Source organism: Pistacia vera, unplaced genomic scaffold (assembly GCF_008641045.1).
Source record: "Pistacia vera cultivar Batoury unplaced genomic scaffold, PisVer_v2 Contig1256, whole genome shotgun sequence".
Taxonomy (NCBI): domain Eukaryota; kingdom Viridiplantae; phylum Streptophyta; class Magnoliopsida; order Sapindales; family Anacardiaceae; genus Pistacia; species Pistacia vera.
This window is the reverse complement of record NW_022195310.1, coordinates 22745-39742: the sequence shown is the minus strand read 5'-3', so window position 1 is coordinate 39742 and position 16998 is coordinate 22745. Positions and strand designations below refer to the sequence as shown.

Below are 16998 nucleotides of genomic sequence, written 5' to 3'. Positions count from 1 at the left end.
AAAGGAAGTAATTGACTGAAATTGACATTGGTTACTTTGCTGTTAAATTAAATCAAGCAAGTTGGACGTGGAGGATATTGCAGTCCTTTATCAGCTCTTAAGCCACCAAAGGCATCAGTTCAGGTTAACTCTCCATTGATCACTCCCAGCAAAAGGGCATCTTCAGGTTCAAATAATATCACAATGGAAAGTAAAGCTAAAAAAAGTGCACCAGGTATGCATTCCATGAGCTCAAATTCAACTTTCTGTCTTTTAACTGTAAATTTTGTTCAACTTTAAATGACTCTTACAGGGCAACATATGATTGCATCAAAGAGACCTTGTCTGCGAAAATCATCCCCAAAATCACCTTCTTTGAGCTCACACACTCCCATGAATAAGTCTGCAGGACTTGGCGCAGCTAAATCTGATTCTGCTTCTAGATCTTCTCAAAACCCTCTTAGTAGAAAAATTGACTCCAGACTTCTTTCTTCTGGTTCACCCTCTCCTTATAGAAATTTACATGGAAACAAAATTCAGCTTCTAAATTCTAGTCGCCCTTCTCATTTATTGTCCTCCCTCGAGTCCTCTCGGACATCACCTTCTAGCTCCATTAATATGTGGTCCTCTGAGTCATCTGCTTCTATCAATCAAAGATCTATCAGCTCCACAGGAAGTCTGGATAACACTTGTGAAGAGAATTCTTCTGATCATGATTTCTCTCATGCATTGGATTCTGAGCGCCATATCTGTGATCGAAACTGCTTTACACAAGGAGATCGGGACAATAGGTTTGTGAATCAACATGCTAAGACAAACTCCATGCGAAATAGTTCTGTTCTTGCTAATATCTCAAAAAGCATCAAACCTTCAAGCCTTCGGATGCCATCACCAAAGATTGGTTATTTTGATGCGGTTTGTTTTACTTTTACTTATTTAGTAATGAATCCATTTAGAATTTCATTCAACTAAATTCAATTCAAGCTAATTGGTCAATTCTTTTTTTGACTGACAGCAATATTCTGTAGCACTGACACCAAAGGGAGATATGAGGTTTCATTGTGGAGTACACAGCAGTTCCTCTAAAACCGGCAGTGGTGTAGCTAACCACAATGGAGTTGCCACTAGAACAATGCGTGGCAAGCTTCAACAGTGGGGAACTTTATCAGAGATTGATTCTCAGAAAACTGCAGGATTATGTCATCCTTTAGGCAACAGTCTTTGTGGTTCTGCCTCATCCAAAAAAGATAAGGTAAATAGAGGATTTATGAACCTTAAAAAGGGCATGAAGAGAAACGGTCAAGACAGTCAAAGAACGACAAAGAATGAAGATGCCAACAAACAGTCTCCTCTACATATACTTACTGATGATGACAAGGAAAACTTATGGAGCTTTCATAATCAAGTGGAAAATTTAAGCAAACATATTGAAGCCATTAATTTCAACTAGGATCTGGAAATATAGCTGAAAGCAGAAAAAAGATACCTCACCTAGTTTAAGTTTTGGCATCAATAATCCTCAAAACCATTGTTCATCAGGAGCATTTTAGCGCCTAACCATCCACAACAAAGTGAGATTTTACACCGACCCATGGCTTCTGCGACCAACTGACAATCATGTAGTGTATTTGTTGAACAAATTGGTTGATTGTGCTGCCAGCAGATTTAAGAAAAGAAATGGTAATAAAGAAATTATAAACTAGAGACAGTGTTTGGTGACGCCATTTTTCAAAAATATTTATCAGTTCATTACATTAGGTGCCTGCATTTTGTTTCAAAATCAAGAGGGTCATTTTTGCTGTCATATGTTTGGAAATGCCGAATTTTTCATTTCATGTTGGATGATAAGTAACTAATTAGCAAAAATATCCAATATTTCGTACCATCATATCACACCTATGTAGAACAGCCTCATCAAGCACATTTAACACTTTACAGATAGCTAATTATAAGTTTTGTTCTTTGACAAATAGATGGTGTTGATTTAATAAATTGAAATTGGTCAGAAAAGTTCTCTACAACAAAATTGCAGCTGTCATTTATATAAATGGCAAATCGGCAGTTCAGGGCATGATAAACTCCTACAATTTTCTATGACCTTGGTTTCTCCTTCTTCTCTTTGAAGAGGGCCAGAAGAGAGACACCAGATACTTTCACAACCTTGAATCTAACTCCAGGAATATCTCCTACTGCATGCCCCTTTCGTCCAAATCCTGCAATCAGCACCTCGTCCTGCTCCAACCACATCAAGTACTCATTTTAGTCTAATACGTAAAGAAAAATCAATACCAAATATAGCAGAATCTTTAAGATTTCTATAAAATGAAACACGTTCTCAATCTTGAGTGATCAAATGAAAATAAGGAGTAATCATGGGTGACTAGCTCCCATCTCCAATTCAAACAGTTAAGAAATTATGAAGATTAAAAAATGACATAGAAGCTTAAAACATAATTTAACCCCTCAACAGAAAAGGAATAGAGTTGCTGACGATGTCCAAGAATTTCTAAAAATTAAATTCCATGTCAACAAAATATTGCCATAAAAGAATATGAGTCTTACAGGAAAAATATTTTAAAAATAATGGTGTTTTAACATATAAACAATAAACTTACATTCTCCTCAATGTAGTTTAAGCAACCATCATTGGGTACAAAAGCAGCAATTTTCTTTCCATTTTTGATCAGCTGCACACGAGCACATTTTCTGATAGCAGAGTTGGGTTGTTTAGCCTCAATACCACTGCATAAGCCAGTTAACCATTTGTCAGGTTCAATTTGTAAGCAAACCTGATTATAAAAGAAACTCAATATATGAAGTAAGATGAAGACCTCACATTTTCTCAAGGACTATGCCCTTTGCATGGGATGAACCAGCAAATGGCTTTTTCCATTCATTCCCAAGATTGGATTTCTTATATGCCTTGTCAGCCCACCTCTGATTCCTGCGGTGGGTCTTCAGCTTACGACCAGCTCCCATACCACGTGTCTTCCTGCATAACTCACACCATTATTCTGTTTTATTGTATTTTCTCCTGCAAATCCATAATTCCATAATACAAAAGAAAGTTTGACAACGCAATACACAAGATGCCGCATAACCAATTACTTTTACGGTGGTGAAGACTAAGCTAAGAGTCATGTCTCAACATGCTGCCAGCATAAATGATGTATTTTGGCTATATCTCAAGTCTAGCTATGCCAGTTAGTTCATCATCCTCATCCACCACTCACACATGAAGTAGAAATTAACCCTTAAATCTTGACAGTGTGATACTTGCAGATACAAACATATTCAAGGGCCAAATGAATCCTTCACCATATCATTTAAACTTCTAATATTCATTTTGATTCAGCTTCAAACTAAGCTTCATAAATAAACAAGTTCAAAAGTAGCACAGGAGATTGGCCTTTTCAACAATCAACAGAATATAATTCTTCGAAAAAGAGAAGAACTTGGCACTATAACTCCGAAGAAAGTAAGTGCCACCCATCTGTTTTGATTAATAATACTAGCATTTAACCAACCAAGCTATTATATAGACACACCAATCAAATTTGGATATTCCAACTCTAAATCTTTCTAAGCAAAAAAAGAGTAATTAACTAGAGATGAAATTTAAAAAAAGTCCATTTTTAAGAACAAAGATTAATCATATTTATTAACTATACTTTACTACTACATATTAAAAAATGAAACTAGTAAAATATCAGTCTAATACTAATAATCACAATTGTTTCTTATGTTCTAGAAGCTAAGTTATAATTTTACAGTAACCAAACAAATGAAGAGCAGTTGAAACTGAAGCACTTAAAATGTCCATAAAGCAAACGATAAACTCCATAGCAAAGCATCCAACAAGAGATAAAAGCAATAATAAAGCCAGTAGAGTAAAGAGAAAACGAACCCCATTTTGGAAGATAGAAGAAGTTGCTCTTAGAAGCTCTGGGAGTGGGAGTTGCAGGTGAAGAGACGAGGCGGCTGATGGAAACCCTAACCCTAACTCGATTTGGTTCAGCTATATATACATTACCAGTTGTAGCTCTATTCTTCTTCCATTTTGGGGATTAGGGTTAGGGTTAGGGTTAGGGTTAGTTAGTTGACGGAATTAGTGTTGCATTTTACGTCAAATGACGAAATTGCCCGTATACTGCTCAATTCTTTTTTCTTTTTTTTTAATCTTTATGAATTTTGTATTTTTATTTTCTTTGTTTACTAAAAGATATTAAAAATATGAAAAAACCCTTTCAGCATATTTGTCTAAAACGAAAACGCAAAATATTTTTGTTTAAAAACCTAATAAAAATGAAAAATATAAAATTTATCATTTCACATTTAATAAAATACATTTAAATTACTATTTATTTATTCGTCTCAAAAATCTTATCTGTTAAAATTGTTTCATTTATAAAAAGAGAATAATAATATATTCACTGTTTATTCAATTTAATTTTTTAGAATAAAAATATATTAATTGTTTATTCAAATATATTTTTTTATATAAAAAAGATGGGTTGAGTAACTTGAGTTCTTTATTTTATTTTACTTTTTTGGCATCCAGAAGTATCCGGACCAGTTTACACGTACTTCAACTATTCCTTCGGGATCCTGAAGTTAACAGTCAGGTAAACTTCCAATGACTACTCCTCATTAATAGTCATGGGGATTCAAACTCAAGATCTTTTGAGTAATACACTCAAGAGTTTTAAACGAACCGCCAAACTATCTAAAGGTGGTTAACTTGAGTTCTTTCCCTCCATCCGTTTTTTTCTCATTTCTCAAAACTAAATCCTTAAAAATTGGTGAACAACAATTCGATGAGGCCTGAATTTTTGTTGTAATTGCATTGAAATCTATTTTTAAATAAATAATATAAAGACCCGAGTGTATACATTGTTAATTTCTACAAATGTATTTTTTTTTTCAACAAATTCAACTTTTATTATAATTTTAATGTCAAAACTATTAAAACTTTATAAAAGATTACCAAAAAAACACAGTAAAATATTATCTATAATTACAGAATTGAAGAAAGTGTATTGAAATTCGTTGTGTGTGATATTTACTACTGAAAAATATCCCCATAATATATAATTTTGTAGAGTTATATTCTAGCCCTATGTTCGCTTACTAAAAGATACTAATTACTAATAAAAGAGTAAAAGAAAGTTTTATGAATTTGTAAGCTCGACTCCCAGAATAGAGATGACCCTTGGGACCTTTTTCCGATCAACAGTTCCAAAAATCCAAAAAACTAGTTAAGATGCACATAAGGTCGGTAGGCAAGTAAGGCACCTACCTAGGGCTCCCCCGAAAATAGGGTCAAAAAGAGCCCAATTTTTTTATAATTTTTTTTGAATATATTACAAAAATAAAAATAGTATATAATTTCTTATTCAGGTTGGCCTAAGGCCCAAAAAAAGCAACTAAAAAGACCTAAATTTATTATAAACTTTTTACATATATTCCCACCCAAAGTTTGACGAATAGCAAGTTTGTACCTCTAATTTCATATATTTCAATTTACACCTATAAATTAACAAATTGAATTTCTTTTAACAATGAAATACTAAAATGGTCATTTACATATCTCAAATTACTCACCCCAANTAATTACAGAATTGAAGAAAGTGTATTGAAATTCATTGTGTGTGACATGTGCTACTGAAAAATATCCCCATAATATATAATTTTGTAGAGTTATATTCTAGCCCTATGTTCGCTTACTAAAAGATACTAATTACTAATAAAAGAGTAAAAGAAAGTTTTATGAATTTGTAAGCTCGACTCCCAGAATAGAGATGACCCTTGGGACCTTTTTCCGATCAACAGTTCCAAAAATCCAAAAAACTAGTTAAGATGCACATAAGGTCGGTAGGCAAGTAAGGCACCTACCTAGGGCTCCCCCGAAAATAGGGTCAAAAAGAGCCCAATTTTTTTATAATTTTTTTTGAATATATTACAAAAATAAAAATAGTATATAATTTCTTATTCAGGTTGGCCTAAGGCCCAAAAAAAGCAACTAAAAAGACCTAAATTTATTATAAACTTTTTACATATATTCCCACCCAAAGTTTGACGAATAGCAAGTTTGTACCTCTAATTTCATATATTTCAATTTACACCTATAAATTAACAAATTGAATTTCTTTTAACAATGAAATACTAAAATGGTCATTTACATATCTCAAATTACTCACCCCAATTCAATCCCAAAATTTGACATTTACATAAATCATCTTCCCCTCTCTTTTGCCGCTGATCGTTTGAAGCTGATTTCGGTCAATTTTCTCACCAAAATCGACCGGAATCATCACTTTATCATTTTCCAAGTGTTTTCCCAGCCTTAATAGCCCTCGATTTGGCCAATTTTTTACAAATCTAGCAACCCAACTCCAACACGTGCGACAACCATTTTTAGCCTTTTCAGCATGTACCTAGCGTTGTTGACCTTTCTTGACACCACCATCTTCCTCCCCTCAGTCCTCTCGCCAAAACTCCTATCATACTTCATCCATTTACTCCGCCAATGGCCAGTCACCGATACCTTTTGGACCATAACTTCACAAGCCTTTTCCGGTCAATCCTGGCATTGGAAATCACCTATTTCACCACCTATCACTTCTCCAGCATTTGCTCTCTAAAACCCCCCACCAACTTGACCTCGTTAGCCCACCGGTCATCGTCCTCCTCTTCTAGTGATTTTGCATCACGAAAGGCAAGAAAAATAAATTTAAAATAATTTGTTTAATATATGGTTATATTATTAGAAGGTCTCCAAAATAACTCTAATATAGAGTCACACAAATATTCTTGAGACAACCCTAGACGCACGTGATCTAGTAGGACAATAACAATAAATTGTCTGTATATAATTCTTAACAAAGTTGCATATTCTCATAAACACCAAAAATATTGGACCTGAAAAACATTTGAATAATTCATCCTCTTCTTTTGGTAATTTCATTTTCAAAAATGCATTGATCACATTACATATGGCCATTAGTTTAATAGTTTTTCTTCCACAGATGATATATATCTGGGTTTCCAGTTTGTTTCAGTTTACCGATGCTGAAGGATCTCCATTTCAGGTTCATGTTAACACACATACATCACATCTAAATGATCATATTATCATAAATTAAGAAAGAAGAAGAACAGATTCTCCATTTATTTACACCAAAATAAACATACCCAACATCACACCTATTACACTTCACTAATTAAAACCCAAAACCATCTTCATTTACTATCCAACTAACACATAAATTGCATATATAATCCCAGGTATATATCCCAATATTGTCAGCAACAGATCTATCCAAAACTCCACCTGCAAAAACAAGAAAAATAAAACGATCAGATCATATCATATCACATCACAATGTGTTTTTCTTCTAAATTAAACCAATGAATATTCAAGAAGAACATGTACTCCACAGCCATAACGTAGGAAGACTCCAACAGGAGGAAGAAGGATGGCGAGTATGATTTCTAGGAATGTCTCTGAACCCATGAAGATGGTAATAGTTGGAACTTGAAACTGGTAAATTCAAATACAGATAGGGGTGGGCGATTTAAGCTTAAAGATGAGAATGCAAGAAGAGGACAGCAGTACAATAGATATGAACAGGTGTTAAATTCACGTAAATTTTATTTTGCCACGTGTTTTAGTGTTTGACACGTATGGGATTATGCCTATACTGTAGTGTTCTTCTTTGACTTGTTTCAATATTACTATTGGTGGTGGATGATCAGAACACTTGTTCATAATTGAACCTCATGAGCTGCACACACTTTTTATATATCAGACAAGGATCAACGGTCCTGATCAAGTTTGAGGATTTTGATCTGCCCTGATCCTTCTGTTTAAAAAACATATGCTATTGCCATTTTGATCCATCTAAATACTATGTAATATGCTTAATAGGATTACTGAATTTTGTCATAAATGCTGATACTGCTTTGAGAAAGTTACAGAGACTGTCTAAAGTGATGTATTTCTTAATTTTCTTTATGAAATTGGGCATCAGATATTTGCTGTATCTTGAGTTCAAGCAAATGATATATAATTGTGATTCTATTTGGAATTAGATTCTTATGCTTGCTGACCTCTGACTATATGGTTAGACCTTGGCATGATTATATCCCCCATTTGGCTAGGAAATGGAAAGGTAAGAGTGTAAAGATTTACCTTGGGTACTCTTTGTCTAGAGGTTACGGTGTATTGGGTTTGGAGAGAGTGAAATTGTAGGATCTCTGGGCGAGAGTACAAGAATTCTCACACTATTATCGATACTATCAAAAGTGTGGTGAGAGACAAAGTCATGAATCTTAGCAATATTAAATCTTCCTATAAAAATAGGAAGTTAGCTGATACATGAGGACTTCCTAGAATCATCTTCAAAGACAGTTTGCTCGTTGTTATTGTGAAGATTTTGTCCTCTTTGTTTTCTTTGCTTTTGAATCTTCTTTGTGTTTCATTTATGTGTTTTTTGGAGCCAAACCCAAGGGATTGTCCTTAGGGTAGTGTTTTGTTGTTGATTTCTTAACTAGATTCTTTCTCTTGGGTTTTATCTCCCATGTTGGTTTAGCTAGGCTCCCAAGAGAATTGTGGCTTTTTTTTTTATTTTTTGCACCGTACGCGGGATGTCCTGATGTAGGTTGGGCTGTTGGCTGCCTTTTTTGTGGGCTTTCTTTTTTAATACAATTTACTTAGCAAAAATTGTGATGAATGTTAAGAATATTAGAAGTTTACCAAGAAAAGTTACATAACAAATAAGGTGTCGTGGTGTAGTTGGTTATCACGTCAGTCTAACACACTGAAGGTCTCCGGTTCGAGTCCGGGCGACGCCAAATGGGTATTATTTTTGTTTTGTGCTGCATTTTTAAAACCTACCTTAATCTTGAAATTAAGATTGGAACTTTAGGTGGTCTAGCAAAGAAACAAAAAACATTGGTTCAAGCAACAGCAATGAAGATGTTGATAGCAAAGAAACTAAACTGAAAAAAGGGTTATTTTATATTTTTATACACCCCTTTTAAAAAAAAAAACAATACAGACAGATAGCCCCCACGAACTTCAGAAACTACATGAACACCCTCTTCTGCGGACAGATAGCCCCCATGAACTTCAGAAACTACTAAAAAAGGGTACAAGGTGACCATGACAACAGACATCTGCATTTTCAATATCAGAAATAATACATTCTTCTTCAAGTTCAAGCAACTGTAGCATTTACAGCATCAGAAATAATATATTCTTCCTCAAGTTCAAGCAACTATGATTTTATTAGTGCGGCAAATATTACAGCCAGCAACTGGTTCAAGCAACAGCAGTAAACATTCTTTGGAATGGATCAACAAAATCACTGGTTCCGTTTGTTTGATAGCAAAGAAACTAAACCTAAAAACCAAATAAGAATTGGCTCCAATCAGATTTCCAATACTGTATTATGGGCTACGCAGGAAGCAAAATTGACCACAAAGTGAATATGTTAACACGCTTGACACCTACTGACCATCAAGGCTGATAAGGCTCAGGAAGACGAAGGCCCACACTAGCAGCAGATTTCCCGAGTACTCTTTTCATTTCATCTGATCTATCCACGGCAATGTTGTACGAGAACAGCAAGTCCTACAATCATCACAATATCAAGGTAAGATATGACAAATAACTAGTTCTTTACCACATAAGCTCTTTCATTACAACAATTAGCAATTGAGTAAACAGAAGAGAAATAGTGGTTAGTCAACAAAAACGACAAACCACACACTGATAAAACTATTTTACCCAATAGTGGAACTCACTATTATTTAAACCCTTTCTATTCGTACCATCATATACACACCTAGTAGAACAGCCTCATCAAGCACCTTTAACACTTTACAGATAGCTAATTATAAGTTTGTTCTTTGACAATAGATGGTGTGATTTAATAAATTGAAATTGGTCAGAAAGTTCTCTACAACAAAAATTGCAGCTGTCATTTATATAAATGGCAATCGGCAGTTCAGGGCATGATAAAACATACAATTTTCTATGACCTTGGCTTCTCCTTCTTCTCTTTGAGAGGCCAGAAGAGAGACACCAGATACTTTCACAACCTTGAATAACCAGGAATACTCCCTACTGCATGCCCCTTTCGTCCAAATCCTGCAATCAGCACCTCGTCCTGCTCCAACACATCAAGCACTCATTTTAGTCAATATGTAAAGAAATTCAATACCAAATATAGCAGAATCTTAAGATTTCTATGAAATGAAACACGTTCTAATCTTGAGTGATCAAATGAAAATAAGGAGTAATCAGGGTGACTAGCTCCCATCTCCAATTAAACGTTAGAAATATGAAGATAAAAAATGACAATAGAAGCTTAAAACATAATTTAACCCCTCAACAGAAAAAGAATAGAGTTGCTGACGATGTCCAAGAATTTCTAAAATTAAATTCATGTCAACAAAAATTGCCATAAAAGAATATGAGTCTTACAGGAAAATATTTTAAAAATATGTGTGTTTTAACATATAAACAATAAACTTACATTCTCTCAATGTAGTTAAGCAACCATCATTGGGTACAAAGCAGCAATTTTCTTTCCATTTTTGATCAGCTGCACACGAGCACATTTCTGTAGCAGAATGGGTTGTTTAGCCTCAATACCACTGCATAAGCCAGTTAACCATTTGTCAGGTTCAATTGTAAGCAAACCTGATTATAAAGAAACTCAAATATGAAGTAAGATGAGATCTCACATTTCTAAGGACTATGCCTTTGCATGGGATGAACCAGCAAATGGCTTTTTCCATTCATTCCAAGATTGGATTCTTATATGCCTTGTCAGCCCACCTCTGATTCCTGCGGTGGGTCTTCAGCTTACGACCAGCTCCCATACCCCGTGTCTTCCTGCATAAAACTCAAACCTTATTCGGTTATGTATTTTCTCCTGCAAATCCTAATTCCATAATACAAAAGAAATGTTGACAACGCAATACACAAGATGCCGCATAACCAATTACTTTTACGGTGGTGAAGACTAAGCTAGAGTCATGTCTAACATGCTGCCAGCATAAATGATGTTTTTGGCTATATCTCAGTCTAGCTATGCCAGTTAGTTCACATCCTCACCACCACTCACACATGAATAGAAATTAACCCTTAAATCTTGACAGTGTGATACTTGCAGATACAAACATATTCAAGGGCCAAATGAATCCTTCACCATATCATTTAAACTTTAATATTCATTTTGATTCAGCTTCAAACTAAGCTTCATAAATAAACAAGTTCAAAAGTGCACAGGAGATTGGCCTTTTTAACAATCAACAGAATTAATTCTTCGAAAAAGAGAAGAACTTGGCACTATAACTCCGAAGAAAGTAAGTGCCACCATCTTTTTGATTAATATACTAGCATTTAACCAACAAGCTATTATATGACAACCCAATAAATTGGATATTCCAACTCTAAATCTTTCTAAGCAAGAAAAGAGTAAAATAGAGATGAAATTTAAAAAAAGTCCATTTTAAGAACAAAGATTAATCATATTATTAACTATACTTTACTACTACTATTAAAAAATGAAACTAGTAAAATATCAGTCTGATACTAATAACCACATTGTTTCTATGTTCTAGAAGCTAAGTTATAATTTTACAGTAACCAAACAAATGAAGAGCAGTTGAAACTGAAGACTTAAAATGTCCAAAAAGCAAACGATAAACTCCATAGCAAAGCATCCAACAAGAGATAAAAGCATAATAAAGCCAGTAGAGTAAAGAGAAAACGAACCCCATTTTGGAAGATGAAGAAGTTGCTCTTAGAAGCTCTGGGAGTGGGAGTTGCGGTGAAGAGACGAGGCGGCTGATGGAACCCTAACCCTAACCCTAACGCGATTTGGTTCAGTATATATACACTAGCAGTTGTAGTCTGTTCTTTCATTTTTGGGAGTAGGGTTAGGGTTAGGGTTAGTTAGTTGACGGAATTAGTGCTTTTTTGTCAAAGTGTTGCTTTTTTCGTCAAATTACGAAATTAACTGATACTGCATACTGCTCAATTCTTTTATTTTTTTATTTTTTTTTTTACTAAAAGATATTAAAAATATGAAAAAACCCTTTCAGCAATTGTCTAAAACGAAAACGCAAATATTTTTGTTTAAAAACCTAATAAAAATGAAAAATATAAAATTTATCATTTCACATTTAATAAAATACATTTAAATTACTATTATTTATTCGTCTCAAAAATCTTATCTGTTAAAATTGTTTCATTTATAAAAAGAGAATAATAATATATTCACTGTTTATTCAATTTAATTTTTTAGAATAAAAAATATTTGTTTATTCAAATATATTTTTTTATATAAAAAAGATGGGTTGAGTAACTTGAGTTCTTTATTTTATTTTACTTTTTTGGCATACAGAAGTATCGGACCAGTTTACACGTACTTCAACTATTCCTTCGGGATCCTGAAGTTAACAGTCAGGTAAACTTCCAATGACTACTCATAATAGTCATGGGGATTCAAACTCAAGATCTTTTGAGTAATACACTCAGAGTTTTAAACGAACGCCAACTATCTAAAGTGGTTACTTGAGTTCTTTCCTCCACTCCGTTTTTTTCTCATTTCTCAAAACTAATCCTTAAAATGGTGAACAACAATTCGAGAGGCCTGAATTTTTGTTGTAATTGCATGAAATCTATTTTAAATAAATAATATAAAGACCCGAGTGTATACATTGTTAATTCTACAAATGTATTTTTTTTTTCAACAATTCATTTATTATAATTTTAATGTCAAAACTATTAAAACTTTATAAAAGATTAACAAAAAAACACAGTAAAATATATCTATAATTACAGAATTGAAGAAAGTGTATTGAAATCGTTGTGTGTGATATTTACTACTGAAAAATATCCCCATAATATATAATTTTGTAGAGTTATATTCTGCCCTATGTTCGCTTACTAAAAGATACTAATTACTAAAAAAGAGTAAAGAAAGTTTTATGAATTTGTAAGCTCGACTCCCAGAATAGAGATGACCTTGGGACCTTTTTCCGATCAACAGTTCCAAAAATCCAAAAAACTAGTTAAGATGCACATAAGGTCGGTAGGAAGTAAGGCACCTACTAGGGCTCCCCGAAAATAGGGTCAAAAGAGCCCAATTTTTTTATAATTTTTTTTGAATATATTACAAAAATAAAAATGTATATAATTTCTTATCAGGTTGGCTAAGGCCCAAAAAAAGCAACTAAAAAGACCTAAATTTATTATAAACTTTTTAATATATTCCCACCCAAAGTTTGACGAATAGCAGTTTGTACCTCTAATTTCATATATTTCAATTACACCTATAAATAACAAATTGAATTCTTTAACATGAAATACTAAAATGGTCATTTACATATCTCAAATTACTCACCCAATTCAATCCCAAAATTGACATTTACAAAATCATCTTCCCCTCTCTTTTGCGCTGATCGTTTGAAGCTGATTTCGGTCAATTTTCTCACCAAAATCGACCGGAATCATCACTTTATCATTTCCAAGTGTTTTCCCAGCCTATAAGCCCTCGATTTGGCCAATTTTTTACAAATCTAGCAACCCAACTCCAACACGTGCGACAACCATTTTTAGCCTTTTCAGCATGTACCTAGCGTTGTTGACCTTTTTGACACCCAATCTCCTCCCCTCAGTCCTCTCGCCAAAACTCCTATCATACTTCATCCATTTACTCCGCCAATGGCCAGTCACCGATACTTTTGGCCATAACTTCACAAGCTTTTCGGCAATCCTGCATTGGAAATCACCTATTTCACCACCTATCACTTCTCCAGCATTTGCTCTCTAAAACCCCCCACCAACTGACCTCGTTAGCCCACGGTCATCGTCCTCCTTTCTAGTGATTTGCATCACGAAAGGAAGAAAAAAAATTTAAAATAATTTGTTAATATATGGTTATATATTAGAAGGTCTCCAAAATAACTTAATATAGAGTCACACAATATTCTTGAGACAACCCTAGACGCACGTGATAGTAGGACAATAACAATAAATTGTCTGTATATAATTCTTAACAAAGTTGCATATTCTCAAAACACCAAAAATATGGACCTGAAAAACATTTGAATAATTCATCCTCTTCTTTTGGTAATTTCATTTTCAAAAATGCATTGATCACATTAACTATGGCCATTAGTTTAATAGTTTTTCTTCCACAGATGATATATATCGGGTTTCCAGTTTGTTTCAGTTTACCGATGCTGAAGGATCTCATTTCAGGTTCATGTTAACACACATACATCACATCTAAATGATCATATTATATATAAATTAAGAAAGAAGAAGAACAGATTCTCCATTTATTTACACCAAAATAAACATACCCAACATCACACCTATTACACTTCACAATTAAAACCCAAAACCATCTTATTTACTATCCAACTAACACATAAATTGCATATAATCCCAGGTATATATCCAATATTGTCAGCAACAGATCTATCCAAAAACTCCGCCGCAAAAAAGATTGGTGGCATGTGTAGGAGTTCTGGATCCTGAAGAGTTGTGTTTGGTAAATAAAGGATTTAAAAAGTGTGAAACACGTCTAATCCCTGAAATTGAAAAAAATATTTGGAGTTCTGCTGAATCAAACTCCCTGATAAATAGTGCTAGTTCCTCACTGGCAAGCCTGGAGATTGATTTGTTTGATGATTCAAAACCATCCGTATGTGAAATGAGTAATGCAACCAATGTTACGGCTTCTAGTTGCATATTGGGAAGAGAAAATGGCTTGCAAAATACCCAGTGTGAGTTCACTGCTGAGGAACTGAAAGTTCTAGCAAGATTTTTTTAATTTGCGGTTATTTTATATGATAATTAAGTAGTGGTGTTACTTCTTTTCAGGTATGAAGAAATTGGATGCTTCCTCTGCAGTGAAGGTAAGTCCTGATCATGGTGGACATTAGACAATCAATCTTTCTCTGATGCTTCTTGGATCATGATTTCATCATTTTGAAATTTCAGATGAAATCTTTAAAGAGGCAAAGTCCTTACAAAAACGTATCAGAAAGGAGAGCGAAGGTGGCTTCTCTTCCTCCACAAGCACAGGCATGTTGTTTATGTTTACTCACTCTTGTTTTTTCCTACCAAAAGGAAGTAATTGACTGAAATTGACATTGGTTACTTTGCTGTTAAATTAAATCAAGCAAGTTGGACGTGGAGGATATTGCAGTCCTTTATCAGCTCTTAAGCCACCAAAGGCATCAGTTCAGGTTAACTCTCCATTGATCACTCCCAGCAAAAGGGCATCTTCAGGTTCAAATAATATCACAATGGAAAGTAAAGCTAAAAAAAGTGCACCAGGTATGCATTCCATGAGCTCAAATTCAACTTTCTGTCTTTTAACTGTAAATTTTGTTCAACTTTAAATGACTCTTACAGGGCAACATATGATTGCATCAAAGAGACCTTGTCTGCGAAAATCATCCCCAAAATCACCTTCTTTGAGCTCACACACTCCCATGAATAAGTCTGCAGGACTTGGCGCAGCTAAATCTGATTCTGCTTCTAGATCTTCTCAAAACCCTCTTAGTAGAAAAATTGACTCCAGACTTCTTTCTTCTGGTTCACCCTCTCCTTATAGAAATTTACATGGAAACAAAATTCAGCTTCTAAATTCTAGTCGCCCTTCTCATTTATTGTCCTCCCTCGAGTCCTCTCGGACATCACCTTCTAGCTCCATTAATATGTGGTCCTCTGAGTCATCTGCTTCTATCAATCAAAGATCTATCAGCTCCACAGGAAGTCTGGATAACACTTGTGAAGAGAATTCTTCTGATCATGATTTCTCTCATGCATTGGATTCTGAGCGCCATATCTGTGATCGAAACTGCTTTACACAAGGAGATCGGGACAATAGGTTTGTGAATCAACATGCTAAGACAAACTCCATGCGAAATAGTTCTGTTCTTGCTAATATCTCAAAAAGCATCAAACCTTCAAGCCTTCGGATGCCATCACCAAAGATTGGTTATTTTGATGCGGTTTGTTTTACTTTTACTTATTTAGTAATGAATCCATTTAGAATTTCATTCAACTAAATTCAATTCAAGCTAATTGGTCAATTCTTTTTTTGACTGACAGCAATATTCTGTAGCACTGACACCAAAGGGAGATATGAGGTTTCATTGTGGAGTACACAGCAGTTCCTCTAAAACCGGCAGTGGTGTAGCTAACCACAATGGAGTTGCCACTAGAACAATGCGTGGCAAGCTTCAACAGTGGGGAACTTTATCAGAGATTGATTCTCAGAAAACTGCAGGATTATGTCATCCTTTAGGCAACAGTCTTTGTGGTTCTGCCTCATCCAAAAAAGATAAGGTAAATAGAGGATTTATGAACCTTAAAAAGGGCATGAAGAGAAACGGTCAAGACAGTCAAAGAACGACAAAGAATGAAGATGCCAACAAACAGTCTCCTCTACATATACTTACTGATGATGACAAGGAAAACTTATGGAGCTTTCATAATCAAGTGGAAAATTTAAGCAAACATATTGAAGCCATTAATTTCAACTAGGATCTGGAAATATAGCTGAAAGCAGAAAAAAGATACCTCACCTAGTTTAAGTTTTGGCATCAATAATCCTCAAAACCATTGTTCATCAGGAGCATTTTAGCGCCTAACCATCCACAACAAAGTGAGATTTTACACCGACCCATGGCTTCTGCGACCAACTGACAATCATGTAGTGTATTTGTTGAACAAATTGGTTGATTGTGCTGCCAGCAGATTTAAGAAAAGAAATGGTAATAAAGAAATTATAAACTAGAGACAGTGTTTGGTGACGCCATTTTTCAAAAATATTTATCAGTTCATTACATTAGGTGCCTGCATTTTGTTTCAAAATCAAGAGGGTCATTTTTGCTGTCATATGTTTGGAAATGCCGAATTTTTCATTTCATGTTGGATGATAAGTAACTAATTAGCAAAAATATCCAATATTTCGTACC

The 16998-nt window shown here is 34.4% G+C and overlaps 4 protein-coding genes, 1 non-coding gene and 1 pseudogene across 5 annotated transcripts; 3 read left to right on the top strand and 3 right to left on the bottom strand.

Annotated features, from left to right (window-relative positions):
• Positions 1–56: 56 nt before the first annotated feature.
• Positions 57–1653, top strand: LOC116120001. Its single transcript, XM_031405937.1, has 3 exons — positions 57–214; positions 293–894; positions 995–1653. Exons 1-3 carry the CDS (start codon positions 184–186, stop codon positions 1427–1429), a joined length of 1068 nt encoding a protein of 355 aa, XP_031261797.1. The 5' UTR covers positions 57–183; the 3' UTR covers positions 1430–1653.
• LOC116120036 lies at positions 1477–10878 on the bottom strand (annotated as a pseudogene).
• On the bottom strand, positions 2071–3983 carry LOC116120021 (40S ribosomal protein S23). Its single transcript, XM_031405954.1, has 4 exons — positions 3887–3983; positions 2816–2971; positions 2595–2721; positions 2071–2211 (listed from the first exon to the last, which is right to left on the bottom strand). Exons 1-4 carry the CDS (start codon positions 3889–3891, stop codon positions 2071–2073), a joined length of 429 nt encoding a protein of 142 aa, XP_031261814.1. The 5' UTR covers positions 3892–3983.
• Positions 7101–7555, bottom strand: LOC116120028 (salt stress-induced hydrophobic peptide ESI3). Its single transcript, XM_031405965.1, has 2 exons — positions 7415–7555; positions 7101–7312 (listed from the first exon to the last, which is right to left on the bottom strand). The coding sequence occupies exons 1-2, from the start codon at positions 7493–7495 to the stop codon at positions 7229–7231; spliced, it is 165 nt and encodes a 54-aa protein (XP_031261825.1). The 5' UTR covers positions 7496–7555; the 3' UTR covers positions 7101–7228.
• TRNAV-AAC lies at positions 8762–8835 on the top strand. Its single transcript has one exon. It is a non-coding gene; the product is annotated as a tRNA-Val (tRNA).
• A 4313-nt stretch (positions 10879–15191) lies between the features above and the next one.
• Positions 15192–16788, top strand: LOC116119993. The gene is made up of 3 exons (XM_031405929.1): positions 15192–15349; positions 15428–16029; positions 16130–16788. Exons 1-3 carry the CDS (start codon positions 15319–15321, stop codon positions 16562–16564), a joined length of 1068 nt encoding a protein of 355 aa, XP_031261789.1. The 5' UTR covers positions 15192–15318; the 3' UTR covers positions 16565–16788.
• The last annotated feature ends 210 nt before the right edge of the window (positions 16789–16998 follow it).

Excerpts from the sequence above, each read along its gene's own strand:
- LOC116120028 (XM_031405965.1), bottom strand. The coding sequence starts at position 7,495 with ATGGGTTCAGAGACATTCCTAGAAATCATACTCGCCATCCTTCTTCCT. Across the intron at positions 7,313-7,414 it reads TCCTACGTTATGGCTGTGGA|GTGGAGTTTTGGATAGATCT; the intron begins GTACATGTTCTT and ends TTGTTTTTGCAG.
- LOC116119993 (XM_031405929.1), top strand. The coding sequence starts at position 15,319 with ATGGAAAGTAAAGCTAAAAAAAGTGCACCAG. Across the intron at positions 15,350-15,427 it reads AGCTAAAAAAAGTGCACCAG|GGCAACATATGATTGCATCA; the intron begins GTATGCATTCCA and ends TGACTCTTACAG. Across the intron at positions 16,030-16,129 it reads AGATTGGTTATTTTGATGCG|CAATATTCTGTAGCACTGAC; the intron begins GTTTGTTTTACT and ends TTTGACTGACAG.
- LOC116120001 (XM_031405937.1), top strand. The coding sequence starts at position 184 with ATGGAAAGTAAAGCTAAAAAAAGTGCACCAG. Across the intron at positions 215-292 it reads AGCTAAAAAAAGTGCACCAG|GGCAACATATGATTGCATCA; the intron begins GTATGCATTCCA and ends TGACTCTTACAG. Across the intron at positions 895-994 it reads AGATTGGTTATTTTGATGCG|CAATATTCTGTAGCACTGAC; the intron begins GTTTGTTTTACT and ends TTTGACTGACAG.
- LOC116120021 (XM_031405954.1), bottom strand. Across the intron at positions 2,722-2,815 it reads GGCATAGTCCTTGAGAAAAT|TGGTATTGAGGCTAAACAAC; the intron begins GTGAGGTCTTCA and ends TGGCTTATGCAG. Across the intron at positions 2,212-2,594 it reads TAAACTACATTGAGGAGAAT|GACGAGGTGCTGATTGCAGG; the intron begins GTAAGTTTATTG and ends TGGTTGGAGCAG.